This window comes from Podarcis vaucheri (genome assembly GCF_965113315.1).
Source record: "Podarcis vaucheri genome assembly, chromosome: 14".
In the NCBI taxonomy this organism is placed as follows: Eukaryota; Metazoa; Chordata; class Lepidosauria; order Squamata; family Lacertidae; genus Podarcis; species Podarcis vaucheri.
The window spans coordinates 36,138,357-36,155,743 of NC_138752.1; the positions used below are offsets into that span (position 1 = coordinate 36,138,357).

General features: G+C 45.6%; 1 protein-coding gene across 1 annotated transcript in view; it reads left to right on the forward strand.

Moving 5' to 3' along the window:
• LOC309518766 (cytoplasmic phosphatidylinositol transfer protein 1-like) overlaps positions 1–17,387 on the forward strand; it is a 42,881-nt gene that overhangs the window by 11,481 nt on the left and 14,013 nt on the right. Inside the window, exon 3 of the mRNA XM_082199259.1 lies at positions 14,190–14,338. Within this exon, the coding sequence (XP_082055385.1) occupies positions 14,190–14,338 (149 nt within the window). The remainder of the gene's footprint in view (positions 1–14,189; positions 14,339–17,387) is intronic.

Sequence of the window (17,387 nt, forward strand, 5' to 3'; positions counted from 1 at the left end):
TTGCCATTGACTATGCTGTCTGGAGTTGATGGGAGCTGGAGTTTAACAACATCTGAAGGACCACAGGGGCCCTGCTGCTCTTGTCAACATTTTGACGTGGGCTCAGGGCACTCCTTTTGGCACAGGCCTTTGTGGATGGAAGACATTAAGATGGTTTAATTGTGTTGCACTGTGTGTAATCTGCCTTGGGACTACATGACAAATGGTGGTCTATTAATGCCTAGGAATAAATAACTTGATATAAAGCAGCTCCTGTGAGCTTAGCAACTGGAACTGCTATGATGTCTCCAAAACAGAACTGAATGTTGTAGTGATGGAAAGAGGGAGCTGTTTGGGGACATCCCAGCGCGCTTGATCTCAGGAGACTGTAGTGGGGAATCCAGGGAATAGCAATATATTTCTTTACTTATCACCCCCACCCTTCCTCTAAAGACCTTGGGACAGTATGCATGGTTTTCTCACACTTCCCCATTTTATCCTCCTAACATCCCTGTGTGAGGTAGACTTAGGCTGAGATTTGGCAAGTGGCTCCTGGTGGGGATTTGAACCTGGTTCTCCTGCTGTAATCTGAAATATTCTAACTACAACAACACCACACTGGCTTGCACAGGATTTCAGAGAATCTGGTTCATGTCCTGTATTTACCCTGGACTCCTTGTTCCACCTTGGGCAAAACTCTTAAAATGTCAAATTGCTGTCTGTAAAAACAACAAGCGGCCTACTTCACTGGGTTGAAGTGAGGGCAAAGGCAATAAGGCTCGTAAAACTTAGAAGAGGTATAATATAATAAAAGGCAGTTTCAGATTTGTCTCTTTGTCATGCTCAAGCGCTACCAAGGGACAAGGGAAGATAATGAATGCATGATCACAGCCTGGTCCCAGGGGGAAACAAAGGCAGCTGCCTCAAACAAAGGCAGATCAAAGAATCCTTCTAGCTCAATACTGTCTACATCAAAGTAGCCAACATGGTACCCCTCAAATGTATCTGAGGCTCATGGGAGTTGGAGTTCTTTTGCAGGCAAAGCACGTGCTTTCTCGCATGTGACTCTTCACTGAGGTAATAGCAGAGGCTTGGGTAATGGTCCTTGGTGATGGGCAGTTCACTAGTAAATGATCTAATTGTCATGGCCAGGAAACCTTTGGTCCTCCAGATGTAGCTGAACTACAACTCCCATCAGGCTTAGCAAGCATGGCCAATGTGGTAGGAGTTTTACCTCAGCAACATCTGTAGGGCCAAAGGTTCCCAACACCTGCAATAGCAGCCCAAGCTGGCCTGTTAGATGCCTAATGAAAGCTAAGGTAAAGTTAAAGGGACCCCTGACGGTTAGGTCCAGTCGTGGCCAACTCTGGGGTTGTGGCGCTCATCTCGCTTTATTGGCCGAGGGAGCCAGTGTTTGTCTGCAGACAGCTTCCGGGTCATGTGGCCAGCATGACTAAGCCACTTCTGGCGAACCAGAGCAGCGCACGGAAACACCGTTTACCTTCCTACTGGAGCGGTACCTATTCATCTACTTGCACTGGTGTGCTTTTGAACTGCTAGGTTGGCAGGAGCAGGGACCAAGCAAGGCGAGCTCACCCCGTCGCGGGGATTTGAACCACCGACCTTCTGATTGGCAAGCCCTAGGCTCTGTGGCTTAGACCACAGCACCACCCGCGTCCCTTAATGAAAGCTAGAAGCCAATGTTTTGGCTTCAAACCAGAGAGGCCTGTGTTTAGATCCTCACTTGGTCACGCATCTTACTGCAGGCTGGCTCTCTGGACATGGTTGGACCACAACTCCCATCATCCCTGACTGTTGGCCTTGCTGCCTGGGGCTGATGGGAGCTGGAGTCTGAGAGGGCCACAGGTTCCCCAACCACTGACTTTCTGGGCAGCCTTAGGCCAGCCTTTCTTCTTGCCATCCCTAACCAGTTTGTTGTGGGAAGAGTGAAACTTCTGGGGGAAGGGAAATGCCAAAGCCCATGCAGTTTTAAGGAGGGGAAATCTTTTGGGAAACACCAGGCTGTGTATTTTGTGGCCCGGAGTTTGAATAGATGGGCCTTTGAGGAGGCCACAGGCTCAGTGTGTGCAGCATCCCACGACACCCTTCCTGTGGCCTGGGAGCGCAGGCTGCCCGCTTCACAGAGGCCTCCCCTGCTCAGCACGAGGAGTGTCAATCATGCGGCTTCCTGCCTCCTCACGTGAAAGGCCTTAGTTGCCGTGGTAGCGTGCGTCATGGAAACTTCCTCATGCACAGGTCTGTGGAGGAGCGGAAACTAAAGGTATGCTGCAGATCTTGTGGAGAGACAGAAGGCTTTCCACCCCTGCCCCACATGGTGGGTTTGGGGGCCTGCCACCCACTTTTGCTCTGGCTGGATAATTAACACTTGCAATTTCTCTGTATGGGTGTGTATGTAGAACACACACAGAGAGAGAGAGAGAGAGAGAGAGAGAGAAAGAGAGAGTTTGTGTGTGCATTTGTGCATAGTGTGTGTATTTATTAAGTATTTTGTGTATTTATAAAATATTTTTTGTGTGTATGTGTATACACTTGCACAAACACATAACAAACATAATCTGCATTATTATTACAGTTAATAAAACAATGACAAAACAACAACAGTATAAATTAAAAACCATTAAAAACACAAATACAAAAAACAAATTAAAAGCAAACCCGAACAAGTGGGCACTTGTGGCAAAGACCCATTTATTCAGATGGGAGGTGTGTAGTCCCAGTTGCTTTGTTTATATACCACATTTTACATCTGTGCTCAGATACATCAATGGTTCCTTGTTATCCCAGGGGAAAGCGGCAAATGTGGTGCTGCAGGATTCTGTCCTGGGTCTGGGGTTGTCTTTAAAAATGACTTGGGTGAAGGAATAGAAGGGATGTGCATCAAAATCAAGATGACACCAAACTGGGAGAGGTATCGGGGTTCATGGGTTCAAAGTGACCTTAATAAATTGGACAACTGGGCCACAGCTAACAAAATGAATAGCAGTAGGGACAAATGTACGGTTCTAGTCTTTCCTGGAGCACAAATGTAGGATGAGGAACATCTGGCTTGACATGTAAAAAGGATCTAGGCGTCCCAGTAGACCACAAATTTAACATGAGTCAGCTGTGTGATGCAGCCGCAAAAAATGCTAATGCAATTCTAGGCTGCATCAACAGTGTCCAGATCAAGGGAAGTAATAGTACCGCTCTATTCTGCCTTTGTCAGATGCCACCTGCAGTCCTGTGTCCAGTTCTAGGCACCACAGTTTAAGAAGGATATTGGCAAGCTGCAACGTGTCTAGAGAAGGGAGTTGGGTATGTAAAGAGGGATCTCTTCCAACTCTCCAGTTCTATTGTTCGATGATCTGTGCTGTTCAAATAAAAACAGCTTAAGTGCAGCCATAAAACAGCAGTGCGTAATAAACAGTACAATATCTCTACAACAGAGCACTAAAAAAAAGGAAAAGTCAACTATTTAACACACACCAAAATTTGAGTGAGCATAAAGCTCACCAACAGGTCAAGTAAAAATAGCCAGTAACTCTGCAAACCTGCTTTCACCTCTCCCCTCCTCTATTATGCTTCAACCAAAAATACAGAGCTACAAAAATCAGAGTTCCCTTTGAAGACTGATTGACTGTTAAAGTTGTAGCTTTATGAGAGGAACAGGAGTCTCCTAACAGCTCTCAATAACTTTAACAAACAACATCTCCCAGGATTCTTTGAGGGAAGCCATGATACTAATATGTTGTTGATAATTTAGGACTATTAATTGCAACAGGTTTACTTTGAGTAGGATTTATTTGGATACAACCGAAAGATCTGTGGTCTGCCTTTATCCAAAAAAGGAGAAAGCACAGCAGACATCTTCTTCACCCCTGTCAATTTGCAGCCCGGCCAGGCATATTAAAGAAGGCTAGTATGCCTGTATCCCGGCTGCCCTGGAGGGACGAGGTCTTGGTAACTGCGTACGTAGATCATTACACAGACGCCAGTGCCTTTCCTAGCAGCTGCAAAATGCAAAGGACTCAAGAAGGCAGAGCTGTGCAAGTTTAGTGCTTAACAAACCCTACCGTCCTTGCAAAAAATAAAAGAGCTTTGCAGCAGGAATATATTTTGCAAATCAAGGATGTTCTGACAGTGCTGGAACTTGGGGCCAACCAGTGAAGCTGATCGTTGGAAGATTTTCAAGGCAGAGAAAATAACTTATTCACATAGTAGTGCATAGTTAATCTATGGAGTTTGCTCCCACAGGAAGCGGTGATAGCCATCAACCTGGATGTATTTAAAAGGGGTTCAGACACATTCAGGGTGGATAAGACTATCTAGCTCCACCTTCAGAGCCATTATGCCTCTTGACTACCAGTTGCTATGAATTGCAAGTGGAGATATGGTTGCTCTCAGGTCCTCTTACAGACATCTGCTTGGCCACTATGAAAACAGGATGCTGGATTAGACAGGCCGTTGGCCTGATCCGACAGGGCTGCTCTTATGTTTTTATGTTTTCATAGAACTTCCTTTATTCAGCTCTTGTTAGCCATTGGGAAGGCAGGATTAAAGCAAAGCATCTCTGCCTTCTGAAAATTTCATCTTAATATCTATATATTCACAAGTTGTGGATTTGTTTGACTCACTCATAAGGATTCATTATATTCCAGACAAGGAATGCAGTTTACTTCCAAAGTTGTGGAGAGGGTTTTACCCAATGTGTGCCATCCCGGAGTACACGGCAGAAGTAGTCATGGGAAAGGCCACAGCTCAGTAGTAATGATCTCACTTGGTATAGAGCAGCTTCCTAGGGTACTTGGGAAAGGACAGTGGCTCAGTGGGAGAGCATCTGCTTTTCATGCAGAAGGTCCCAGGTTCAGTCCTCAGCACCTCCATGAAGGACTGGAACATACTCCAGTCTGAAATCCTGGAGAGCTGCTGCGAGTCAGTGTAGGCAATACTGAGTTAAATGGACCAGTGTTCTGGCTTAGTGTAATGCAGCTTACTATGATTCTGTGATGGGTGGAAGAATTCTGTGCCTGGTACTGAAGACCACTAGAAAAGTGTCTAAGACTTTCCTTTTGTATAATATTTTTATTAATTTTCTATTTTATAATATTTAAACACATCTTCGTTATCCACTTCTTTTGCTCATATGAGCCTGTCAACTTCCCTCCCTCCCACCTCATGGTTTTCAAAATTCATTTGTACATCATAGCATTTATACATTTTCCATTTTATGTTTCACTCATTCAGAATATCACAATTTTTAAATAAATATAAAAGGGTAGTAACAATTATCATTACAAGTCTTCTTATAACCCTGCTAGTGTTAGTTGCTTACAATGGTCCTTCAAGAATTGTATAAATTTACTCCAGTCTTTTTGGAAAGCTTGATCACGTTGGTTTCGGATTTTTCCTCTCAGCTTCGCCAATTCCGCAAAGTCCACCATCTTCATCTGCCACTCTTCTTTTGTTGGTATTTCTTGTTGTTTCCATTTTGGGACTAAAAGGATTCTTGCTGCAGTTGTTGCATATGTAAACAGTTTTTGATCGGCACTTTGGTATCTCTTCACCCACTATAACCAATAAAAATGCTTCTGGCTTTTTAACAAAGTACTTATACAAGGCTTCCTCAACCTCAGCCCTCCACATATTTTTGGCCTACAACTCGCATGATCACTAGCTAGCAGGACCAGTGGTCAGGGATGATGGGAATTGTAGTCTCAAAATATCTGGAGGGCCGAGGTTGAGGAAGCCTGACTTACACATTTTCTTTAACTCATTATATATCATTTCCCAGTATGCTTTTACCTTGTTACAAGTCTGCCACATATAAGTTCCCTTCCTTTTCTTTGCATTTCCAACACTCCTTATTTCTTGTCCTATACATTTTAGCAAGTTTAGTTGGTGTTAGATCTAAGACTTCCCTCTTGGTCAGCAGTGGCTGCAGTTACAAGCACCCGCCTCCCCTTATTTCTCTCTCTTCTGCATTGCTTCAACATGATGTTCCCCAAGCTGCTGAAAGTTTGGAGTTAGTGTTGGCTGGTACACGTTGGGACCGGTAGGGCAGAAGGCAGGAAGACCACCAGTAGGTGGTGCCAGAGGCAATGGCAGAGAGTGCCAACCATTCTGCGTTTGTCCCCATTCTCCTCCTCCAATGAAGGCAGCATGAAGGATAAGGACAGAGGGGAAAGCTGACAGCCAGTGCCACCCGCTGGCCCTGTTGTAAGTTACGAAGGCAGAGCAGGTATGGGTTGGCTGAGGGCAGACTGAGGTTGGTGGAGCAGTGCCCCATTTGCCCAAATGGACCAGCTTACGCTGGTTGGAGCCTCTGCTCAGGAGAAGCTGTTTGATAAATGGCTCAGATCGACTTGATCTTTTTGAACAGCAAAAGCATGTTCAGTGTTATTCCAGAGGAGAAGGAAGATGGCCTTGGCACCAAAACAGATGCAAATGGCAAGTGGCCAAATTGGCCCATTAGGAAAAGGGTCCTAACAAAGGTGCAGTGCTGCTGTAGCGATGTCATCCAAGAAGGATGAATCCCCTGCAGAAGAGGCGGACAGTTTGTTCTGGGCTGATTGTCTCTTTGGAAAGAGTTCATTTGCACATTTTGCATTTATATAATTAACACTGTTTTCATACCATTTGCATAGATGTGGCAGACCTCGTCGCTCACGTGGCCATCCTGCTTGCTTAGGGCAGCATGACCTTCTGGGCTCAGGGATACTGGGGAAGGGAAAACATTGCAACCCACCCCCCAGGCAGAAATTGTGGCTCAGTACCAGAGCACATGCTTCGCATCCAGAAAGTCCCCAGTTCAGTCCCCAGCTCCAATCTCCAAATAAGCGGGGCCAGGCAGCCATCTGTGGGGAAGATCTCTCCCTGCCTAAGACCCTGATCTGCTGCTGGAAACTAGAAAATTCTGTGCTGTGGACAAATATTCTGACTTGGGTATAAGGCAGTTTCCAGTGCTGTAGGTTGGGTGAAATGTGGTCACTGACCAAAGTTACTAATGCACAAGAAGATTTTACTAGTCCAACTGAATGCATACGGCCTGAGGACTAGAAAGTTGCTTCATCCCTAGCTTTCTTATAGCTTCTCCCCATGGTCTACCGTAGACAATTTTGACCCACCATAGGTGACTGGCTTTTCCTAAGCCTGGTTCCCTCCAAAGGATGGACACAAACATCATTGGATCGTTACGTGATAGGCTATTTCTATTGCACCAGTGGCTTGCTTGGTCCGTGTTCAGTGTCTACAGTGGTTCCCCGAGAAACCACTGCTCATGTTGGCTTGGAGATGCCAGGGATTGAAGCTGGGGCCTTGTGTATGCAAAGCAGATACTCTACCACTGAGCTGCAACCCCACTTTTTTCATGCTTCGGTTTTCTATGGGGAGCAGAGTTCTTGGAAGCATCCGCTGCTGTGGACGCAGCAATGTTTATATTGTGAAGCGCCCTGAGAACTTGTGTTGAAGGGTGGTATATAAATCTCATAAATATAAAATAAAATAAATGTTGACGACAGGCACTGCACTGGTCCAAGGGTTCCCTGCAGTTCTGCCCTGCTCTGGGAAAGTGTGGTGATTAGTAATGCGCTGCGCGAGTGGTGATTTCAGGTTAACATGCGGATAACACTGACAATTTGATGGAGTACAGATAATAGCTCTCCAGCAGTTAGAGTGGTGACAAGAAGCTTCAGCAGAACAATAAAATAATGAGTATGCAAAGACATTGTCAAGTGAACCTCTCCCCCCTCCCACATTATTTGTCGAGCAAGAAAAGTAGTAGTCACATTTAAGTTTCTAGCAAGCGAGGGAGGGGTGCAATAGGAGAATTCCTATTTTTCTATGGAGGACTTGGGACTGATGTATGTTCCAGCTCTTCCACAGGTCATAACTTCTACATCCAGCCTCTGTTATTGATTGGTTGATTGACATTTACATCCCACCTTTTTCTCCAAGGAGCTCCAAGGTGGAGTACATGGTTTTCCCACCCTCCTCATTGAACCCCCTCAACAGCCCTATGAGGTAGGTTAGGCTGAGAGGCAGTGATTGACCCAAGGTTACCCAGTGAGCTTCATGGCAGAGGAGAGATTTGAACCCTGGTCTCCCAGATCCTTGTACTGCAGTGTGCAAGGTGGTGGTGTACATGCCCTGGATATGTTCCAGTTAACACAAAATTCAGACTTATGATGAATATCCTCCAGTTTTAGCCATGTAGTGGACATATAAAGATTTTCTCTCCCAAGTACTTGCTTTTTTGAATATTCGTCTCACACAAACAACCCGCAACCCTATCCTCTTGAGTGCCCTTGTTTTTCCTGGGTGCTAAATAAAAGATTTGTCAGATGTATGATCCTAAACTCAAAGTTCCGCGGCCTGGTGCCCTCCAAATGTTTTAGGGTACAACTGTCACCAGCCCCAATGGTCAGGGATGAGGGCAGCTTCAGTCCAAGTCAGCTGCAGGGCTGTCCTAGCCAGTCAGGGATCATGTGAGCAGAATGCTTCCTAGCCAATCAGCACACTTCAAAGTTGATCAGGTTTGGCTATGTAATGGATGCCATGGAGGACAATTGGTGTCAATGGAGAGGGAGTAGATGGGTGGTATGGATGAGTAGGTGTGTATCTACTCAAGGAGAACCCACAGATGATTTTTGAGTGAATTGTGTTGTTTGGCAGTGTGGAAAATGGAGTAGTTGTACATCAGCCCTATGCAGGATTCATTTTAGCATATTGGTTTGTTCCAGGTTGCATTCACATAGTAGTTTATTCCATTTCCCCAACTTGCCCATTTCTGTTACGTTCAGCATTATATCTGAGCTTTCACACAATGTAAAAGCCACTTCTGGAACTATAGTGGAATATCATGCAAGTTTAGAGCTCATTTCCATGTTAACTGCTTCCAGAAAAGAGTGGGAAAGAGTGCTGAACTTGAAGTGTATTCCACTTTACTTCTAGAAGTGGCTTTTACATTGTGTGAAAGCTCAGATATAATGTGGAAATTAATAGCAAGGGAAATGTCATGAAATGAAATAAACTTCCGTGTTTATACAGCCTCGGGGTAAGATCTCTGTGTTGCTACTTTCTGCTCTGTTTGTTTTCCTCTAGCTGTACTTACATATCTACAAAACCAAGGCAAAGGCAATGTGCAAGTTGACTCTCAGAAACAAGAGAATTCTGGTTGTGTTTAAGGTGGAAGAAGAGTCGATATTTCCATAGCTATCTCACTTTAATTCACTTTGGGGGGTCCTGTGCCTCATGGAGGCTCCACAGTCCTTGCACGGGACCATTTCACGTGGGGGGAAGTGTTTGTGTGAAAGAGCTTCCCTGGGTAAATTGCCTCCACAGACATTTACCTAACCAGAGAGAGAAGATGGGCTGCCATTAATTCACTAGGTGGCTGTAGGTGGTCTACTCTCTCCATGTCAGCCTCCAGTATGGGGGTAATGATAATGGTCTATCTTAAAGGGCCATTGTAAAGATTACACTAATAGTACCCGCAACGTGAAGTATTTTTGACCTTTGAAAGCACTATATGAATCCTAAATGTTAATCATATGGGGTGTATGTGACCCAGTAATCAGCTGAACCCTACATCATAGGGTTGCTGTGGAGATAAAATTCAGGGGAAGACTCCAATTTGCTGCCTTTAGCTCCTTGAAAGGGTGTTGGGGCTGCTGCAAAGGGTATAAATGTAATAAAATATACCATATTTTTGCATACATTTCCTCCACAGACATACTTTATGCAAATCAGTAATTGAGTTTGGACAGAACTGGGAGCAGGGGGAAGATTGTTGGGGAACATTGGTGTTATGTCTGAGCAGATACATAATACTTGCCCTAATAATTTGCAGTACTTCGTATGGTGCTAGTCCCTGTTCTCTTTCCTGTGGCTCCTGGTTGCAGCCCTAGGACCTTCACCAGCAAAGTTCGTTTCTCAAATGTGCAGAGCTGGACCTGGAAGCTGCCAGGATATTGCACCTCCTTCTGCTCTGAAAATCCTTCTGATTTTGGAAGTTTGAGGAGAGGATGGCACTTTGTTCATGCTTGAAGAGGCCTTTCCATTTACATCTTTTGAGGGCTGAGCCAGCTTGGACAAGGCTCCCCCTGACGGCTGAGGCCTCACATGGGCTTTGAAATCCGCACAGCACGTTTTGTGATTCAGCTCCCCCTTTCTCATCCGTATGGCAGGCTAAAAGTAGCTCATTTCAACACAGCTGCCACTCTCTTTTTTTGTCGGGGCTGAGCAAACAGCCCCAGCTAGCATATTCAGAATTTGCTGGAACCTGATCGCTTCCCTGGCATCAGTGTTTACCTTGCAGAAACAATCCCCCTCCTGTAAGTGTTTTCTGGCAGTCAATAAACCAGCCTCTACTTTGCTTTTTCCATGTCTGCAGAAAAATTCTTGTATTTAGTTAGTGGACCGCAAACACCTCTGTATGATAGGGATGGGGAACCTAGGAATCACAAGAAGCTGCCTTATACGGATCTGTCTAGCTCAGTATTGTCTACACTGACTGGCAGCAGCTCTCCAGGGTCTCAGGACAAGAGGCTCTCTTACAGCCCTACCTGGAGATGCGACAGATTGAACCTGGAACCAACTGCATGCAAAGGACATGCTGTACAACTGAGTGAAAATCCCTCGCAGGCTACAGAGGGGGAAATAAATCCGGCCCTCCATTTCTCTCTGCTTGGCCCTCGGGACTCTCTCCAGGCCAGACACCCTCCCCAGCCTTGCTTTTGAAACCATCTCTTTTAAATAAGCCAATCACACCATGGAAAGCCATAAGGAAACAACACATCGGCTACTTTAAAAGCTTATCTTTTTAACGGGAGGCTGCAAAGGAGGGGAGTCGCTCTCGGAGAGGAACGAGACGAGAGAATATTAGCCTGGGGAGCCTCAGGTTGAGCCGATCCCTTGGAGAGCTGAATTTGACGGGTGAGTTTTTTCCATAGTTACCCAGGCCCACACATGCAAATATCAAGCCGCTGTGGTTGGATGACTTTTCCGTTTTCCAGGACGGCACAAGAACTGAATGTGCTGCACCCCCCAAAGGAATAGCTGTGGTTTGTGCAATTGTTGGAGCCGAGCCGTAAGCAGCCGTCAAACGGAAGCCCAGAGCCCAGAAGGCTGAGTCAGGTCAAAACCAGGAATCCGTTACTCCAGGTGCTGCTGTTCCATGTGCATAGGACCAGTGGAGAGATGCAGCCCCAGTCTAAATAGGTTGGAGAGAGCCATTAACCAGTCCAAGCTGGTGGAGACATTGCAGGGAAAGGCTGCAGCTCAGTAATAGGACATCTGCTTTGCATGCAGAAGAACCCTGGTTCCATCCCTGACACCTCCAGGCAAGGCCAGGAGAGAACGCTGTCTGAAATCCTGGAGAGCTGCTGCCAGTCAGTGTAGATAGTACTGGACTATCTTGACCAAGCGCCTGACTCAGTTCCCAGCTTCCCATGCTCCTTCCAGCATCCCAACTACATTCTCATCCGGTGCTCCTAAGGATGGCAGCAACATTTCATGCATTATGTTGCCTCCTTAGCCTTGTGACTACAGTGTGGTGGCCGGTTTGTGGGGTGTGTGTTTGTGGGGTGGGGGGGAGCAAGAGTGATGGGCGAAATACTACCCCCTGGGCCTTTCACTCTGGCCCCCAGATATCTCCCAAGCCACACGCCTCTCATAGGCCCTTCTCTGTACCCTGAAATTGGCTGAAATGTGTCCTTGAGCCGCAATCGTGCCCCTTGCTTCCCTGAATGGAGGGTAGAGAGGATTGTGTGTGCAGAACCCAGCCAGCTTCTGCCGTTGTTTTTTTTCCTTTGCCCCTTTCCAGAATTGCTATGTGGCCCTTGAAAGGTTCCCCAGAGGTGAATGCGGCCCTCAGGCTGAAAAAAGCAGCACCACCCCTGCCTCAAAATCTACCACTCTGATTCTGCGTCTTTCTGACTGTGTATATACATTGCATTTAAAGCACATTATCCCCCCCCCCAAAAAAAAGAGTCCTGGAAGCTATAGTTCACCGCTCACAGAACTACAGTTCCCAGCATCCTTAACCAACTGCACTTCCCTTCAGGTTTCCTCTGGGTAGGGGGAAAATGTGCTTTAAATGTATGCTGTGTACACAGCTTCCAGCACACACACACTTTCTCTTTCTCTGACACACAACACACACTGCTTTCTCGTTGTTGTCACATGCCTGGATTCCTTCCTACCTTGGGAATTGCGGCCTCCCCGTTCAGGACAGGCCAAGGTCATTCTTCGCCATAAACACAGCCTGTCTGGGCTTCCCCAAAGTGCCCCAGCCGTGACCTTCTCCAGGCAGGATGGATTCTCCCATGCGTGCAAAACAGCTCTTACTGAGACCAGGACATTCCCAGGCTCTGCCTAGGCACTTTGGGAGTCTGGTGTGCAGCATGCGCAGGGGTGGGGAGCTCCCTCCTTATCTGCCCTGGCTCTGTTGCCGGCACTCGGGTGATCTGCCTGTGGTGCTCTGCGCTACGCATCACGCCTCCTGTTTTCCAGAAAGTGGTCCATGAAATGGTGACCGGGTGCAGGGAAGCCAAGAGAAGTTTCCTCCATTGTGGCTTGCTTGTTTGTTTTGTTTGATTTAGTGATGTAGTGCTCTCAGAGCGCATGGCACTTTCCAGAATACAAGAGGGCAGGGTCTCTGCCTCCCAAGAGCTTACAGTTCACAATGCAGAGGAAAGGCCAGACCAGGAGGAGTTTCGTCCACCATAAGATTGTCAGAAGAGCCTGGCTGCTGGATCAAGGCCAAGGCCCACCTAGTCCAGGACTATGTTCTCATCCAAAATAGCCAATGGTCAGGGATGATGGGAGATGGAGGAACCACGCGCTTGCAGTGTATGGTGTGCACATAGCCTTCTTTTTTTAGTGCACCATTTTGTGTGCCTTGTGTGGGGAAATGCTTTAACAATGAAATAAATGCAGGTAAATTCAGTGGGAAAGCTTAGCCTGAGCTGAACAGTTTCAAGTTGCCACATTTGAATGATCCTGAATAACTTTAAATATATATGTGTGTGCGTGTGTATGTGTATCTATGCATGAATTGAAAGCTCAATGTTTGGAAGAAAAGGTTTCATCTACCCTTGACCCTGATGAGCTATTCTTCTTACCGCAAGGAGCAGGAAAATAATAGATATGTACATCTCCATTTACTGCATGTTTTTAGAAAAAGTTGGGGATGTGAGCTTGCAAGGATTTTGCCAGATTTTCGAGTGGGTGGGTGTTAGGTACTTAGCATCTCATTTCCTATATGTTTCGTTCTTGTGGTAAAGCTCCAGATAAGATTTCTTGCTTCAGTTGAAGAGGCTTGTGGGGGCACAGAGGCGGAATTTGTAAAAATAGAACATTTGCTAGGTTTGGGATCATACCCAGATGAAAGCAGTTTTAAAAGACAAATTAACAGGGGAGCATCTTGCAAAAAACCCCAAACCTCGTAAAAACCGTTTAGAGCTATTTAAAAAAAAGGTTCCAAAAAAAGGAAAGCTTAAAAAAATAGTGTGGTATTTTATAGCATCATCCTTTACATGTTTACTTAGAAGTAAGTCTTATTAACATAACCACCCCACCCCACTCACCTTTCCCCCCTCTCTCCCTCTTTTCCTCATAACTTAACATTGTATGTAACACTAATGTCTCACAACAAATGAAACTGAATTGTAGAAAACACAACTTGAAAAAAGAGACAACACATGTTTTTGTACAATAAGAAGTCTTTAATAAAAAATATGTTTAAAAAGTCATTGATTTACTCCCAGGTGAGTGTAAAGGATTTCAGCCTTAGAGTGGTCAAACACTCTTGGTATATTGTCCCGGTAACTCTTAGGACAACTCTCTGGTGTAGGCCTTTATCCACATATTACAGATTTTGGACAGAAGGGGAGGTTTGGAAGCTTAGAGAAGGGTAGACTGTATATTGAACTTAGGGGTTCCCCCAAGTTTGGCGTCCCCTTCCCTATTGTGGGCAGAGGGGGGCTGTTTTGGCCATTTAAGGAACAGCACTTATACCCACACATTGGAAATAACAGGAATGCGGCTGTGTTGAGTCTCATATCTCAACAGGCCAGTCCGGCTTCAGGCAAGCAGAGTTTGTTTGGCTGAGAGAATGGCAGGCAGAGGGGCTCTCAGTCCTCCCCACTCGGCCCCCTCAACTCGGCTTCTTGAGCTGTGCAAGATGACAGTCTTTTGTATTTCCTTAACAGTACCGTGTTGGGCAGCTGTACACCATCAGCAAGCACAGCCACCAAGAGAGCGACAAAGGGGAAGGTGTGGAAGTGGTGAAGAATGAGCCCCACGAAGACCCTGTCCACGGCTGTGGCCAGTTCACCGAAAAACGTGTGCACCTCTCCAGGTGAGAAGCCAGCCAGTGGCTTTTGTTGTTATCTTTGTGAGTGTGGTTTTGGGTAGGGTTTTTTTTTAAAAAAAGAAAAAAGAAAAGAAATCATGATCTGAGATTTTATTTTATTTTTTTAATTGATTTTCCAAATTTATAACAAACATAACAACAAACAAGAAAAACATTACTATATCAAAAAGCAAGCAAGCAAACAAACAAACATTTATCCTAACTGTTATAGTCCCATTTTTGTTATCATTGTTGGGTGACTTCCTCAAATCCCCCTAGCTGAGTTTCCATATAGCTCCTTGTAGCAGTTTTCCAACACTATGTTCATATAAGATCTACTTGTTCAACTAACATCTTTCTTTCTTTTCATTTTTACTTCTATCCATAGTATTATATAATTTCACATATTTAAATCCTAGGCCAATCTGTTACTCACAAGTAATTCTATTTAAATTATCTTAACATATTTAACTAAATAATCCTTAAACTTCTTCCATTCCTCTTGATACTCCTCCTCCTTCTGGTCGCGGACTCTTCCGGTCAGGTCAGCTAGCTCCAAAAAGTCCATCATCTTCATCTGCCATGATCTCAGATTATTATCTCCCATCGTTCCTCCCAAGGAGCCTCCAGGCAAAAAACACAACCAGAACCAAACAATATTTTTTTAAGCGTTCTAAAAAGCACTATACATTTAAACCACTCTCACGTCACTTTGTGCTGTCATGGCTTCCCTCAAAACACCTTGGGAAGCATTGTTTGTTAAGAGTTGCTGAGAGTTGTCAGGAGACCCCTCAGACAGCTAGAATTCTCAAGACTTCCCTAGGAAGAGGAATTGCCTGCTAAACCACTCTAGGCAGGGAATAGGGGTCTCATAACAACTCTAAAGCTCCTGGATTCTTTGGGGGGAAAGCCACGACTCTTTAAAAGCAAAAAAATTCCTTCCAGTAGCACCTTAAAGACCAACTAAGTTAGTTCTTGGTATGAGCTTTCGTGTGCATGCACACTTCTTCAGATACACTGTTTAAAAGCAGTACAATACTGCTTTACACATATCGTGCAGTTGGGGCCATGTAGTATTGTGCATGGTACGGGTGTGGCCAAGCCTTTTCATTTTGTACAATGAAAGCTGAAGATCTGGGGGTTATGGTTCTTCTGGGAGGGGGAGCTCTCCCATCCCATGTGGATGCCCATGCTCAGATTAGCCAGTGGGGTATGAGTTTGTACATGCAAAACACGTGCTCTGCCACTGAGCTTTATCATCGTCCATCCCCCCCTTCCACCCACCAGCTGTACCTTGCTGATTCAGTGTTTTGCTGTTCTCCCCATTTGTTCTTCGCTTTCCAATTAACTTGTCATGGATTCTGACAATTACTCAAGACTGGCTTTTGTTTGAAAACCGCTGGAGACAAAAGGCATAGCCCTCCCCCTCCCCTTGCTCACATCTGCCACCTACGGAGCTGTCTCTGCTTGACTTGACCCCGTTCCTCACAAAGGTACTCTGCAGTGCAGGCATACCTGTCAATGGAGTGGGGCATGTTAGTGTATGCGCACAGCTGAGTGTGAAGGACTTCCTAGACCCTAAGATCTGGCAGAGAGGCCCTTCTCTGTGTCATGCCTTCTGGAAGAAGGTACAGGGTTATAAAGACTAGGACTAGCCGCCTGAGAAACAGTTTCTACCCAAATGCAATTCTGGTTTTAAACACAGTATAAGGAGTATATTGTATTTTAAAATGGGGTTTCAGAGTTTTTAGGGGTTTTTGAATATCTTATGTAGATTTTTCAATTTCATTGTTCTGTATGGGACAATGACAATAAAGATAGCGTATCGTATCGTATCGTATTGAGGCGGCTCGGCTGACAGGGACAAGAGGAAGGGCCTTCTCAGTGGCCGCCCCCAAATGTTGTGATTCTTTGCCTTGGTTGACCTTCTCTCTTCCTAGGCTTTGTTAGATGACAAAAATTTATCCGGACCTAGATGGAATCTTGGCTCTGGGGGTTGAATGTGGCCCTTCAGACCTCTCTGTCTGGCCCTTGGGACACTCCCCAAGCCACACCCTTCACTGGCTGCCCTTCTTGAGTGTTTTTTCCTACCTGAAATGTATCCTTAAACTTTAATAACACCTCTAGCTTCCTGGAGGTATAGAAAACTTGGGCTTTGTGCAGCTAGAATGTAGCCAGCTGTACAAAGAATCACATAAATTGCTCCACCTAGTTTTGCCTCTGGCCCCACTCACCACTGGCAGAATGCCCCCCAGAAGATTCCCAATTAGGGGGTGTGGCCCTCGGGCTGAGAAAGCTTCCCCATCCCTGTTATACACACCGGAAGGGTGAGAAGCGTATCCTTCTATTTAAAAGGTCAACACTGTCCTGAAACATTTGCACTTTGGAAAAACTGGGTGCTGGTCAGGGTTTCCTGCAATGCATCCACAAGGCAGAATAGAGGGGTGGGTGTGGGTGGGTGTGTGAGAGAGAGATCCTGCACCTATGCATTACTTGCTTCCCCCCCCCCCCCGAGAGATTGGAGCATTGTCTAGTTGTCTTTCTTTGGCAGCTTGAAGGCACCATGTTGGGAAAAGGCTGCTCTGCCTCTTTATTTTGTAGACATTAATTCCAGAGAACTGGACAGAGCAGAGGAAAGTTTCACCAAGAGACAATAAAAGTTAAATCTTGGCATTTGGTGAGACAAAGAAAAGCCATTAGAACACAGAGAACCAGTTGAGCAGGAAATCTGATGAACTCCTGCCACTAAGAAATAAAAATCCTTGTAAAGTTTAACCACAAGGCCATGCTCCCACGTTTTGTTCTCAAACTGCTCCTCCATAGGAGGTTTTTGAAATATCCCCAGATGTTCTTGATTACAACTCCCAACATTCCCAGCCAACTTAGCTAATAGGGACCATGCGAGTTGTAGTCCACCAACATCTGGGGACCTATGGTTGGAGACCACTGGCCTAGAGGAACCCAAGCTCACACTTTGCCCAATCTAGTGTCCTCCATAATTTTTCAGCTTCAACTCTCATTAGCCCCAACATGCACATCTCTAGTATTCCACAAC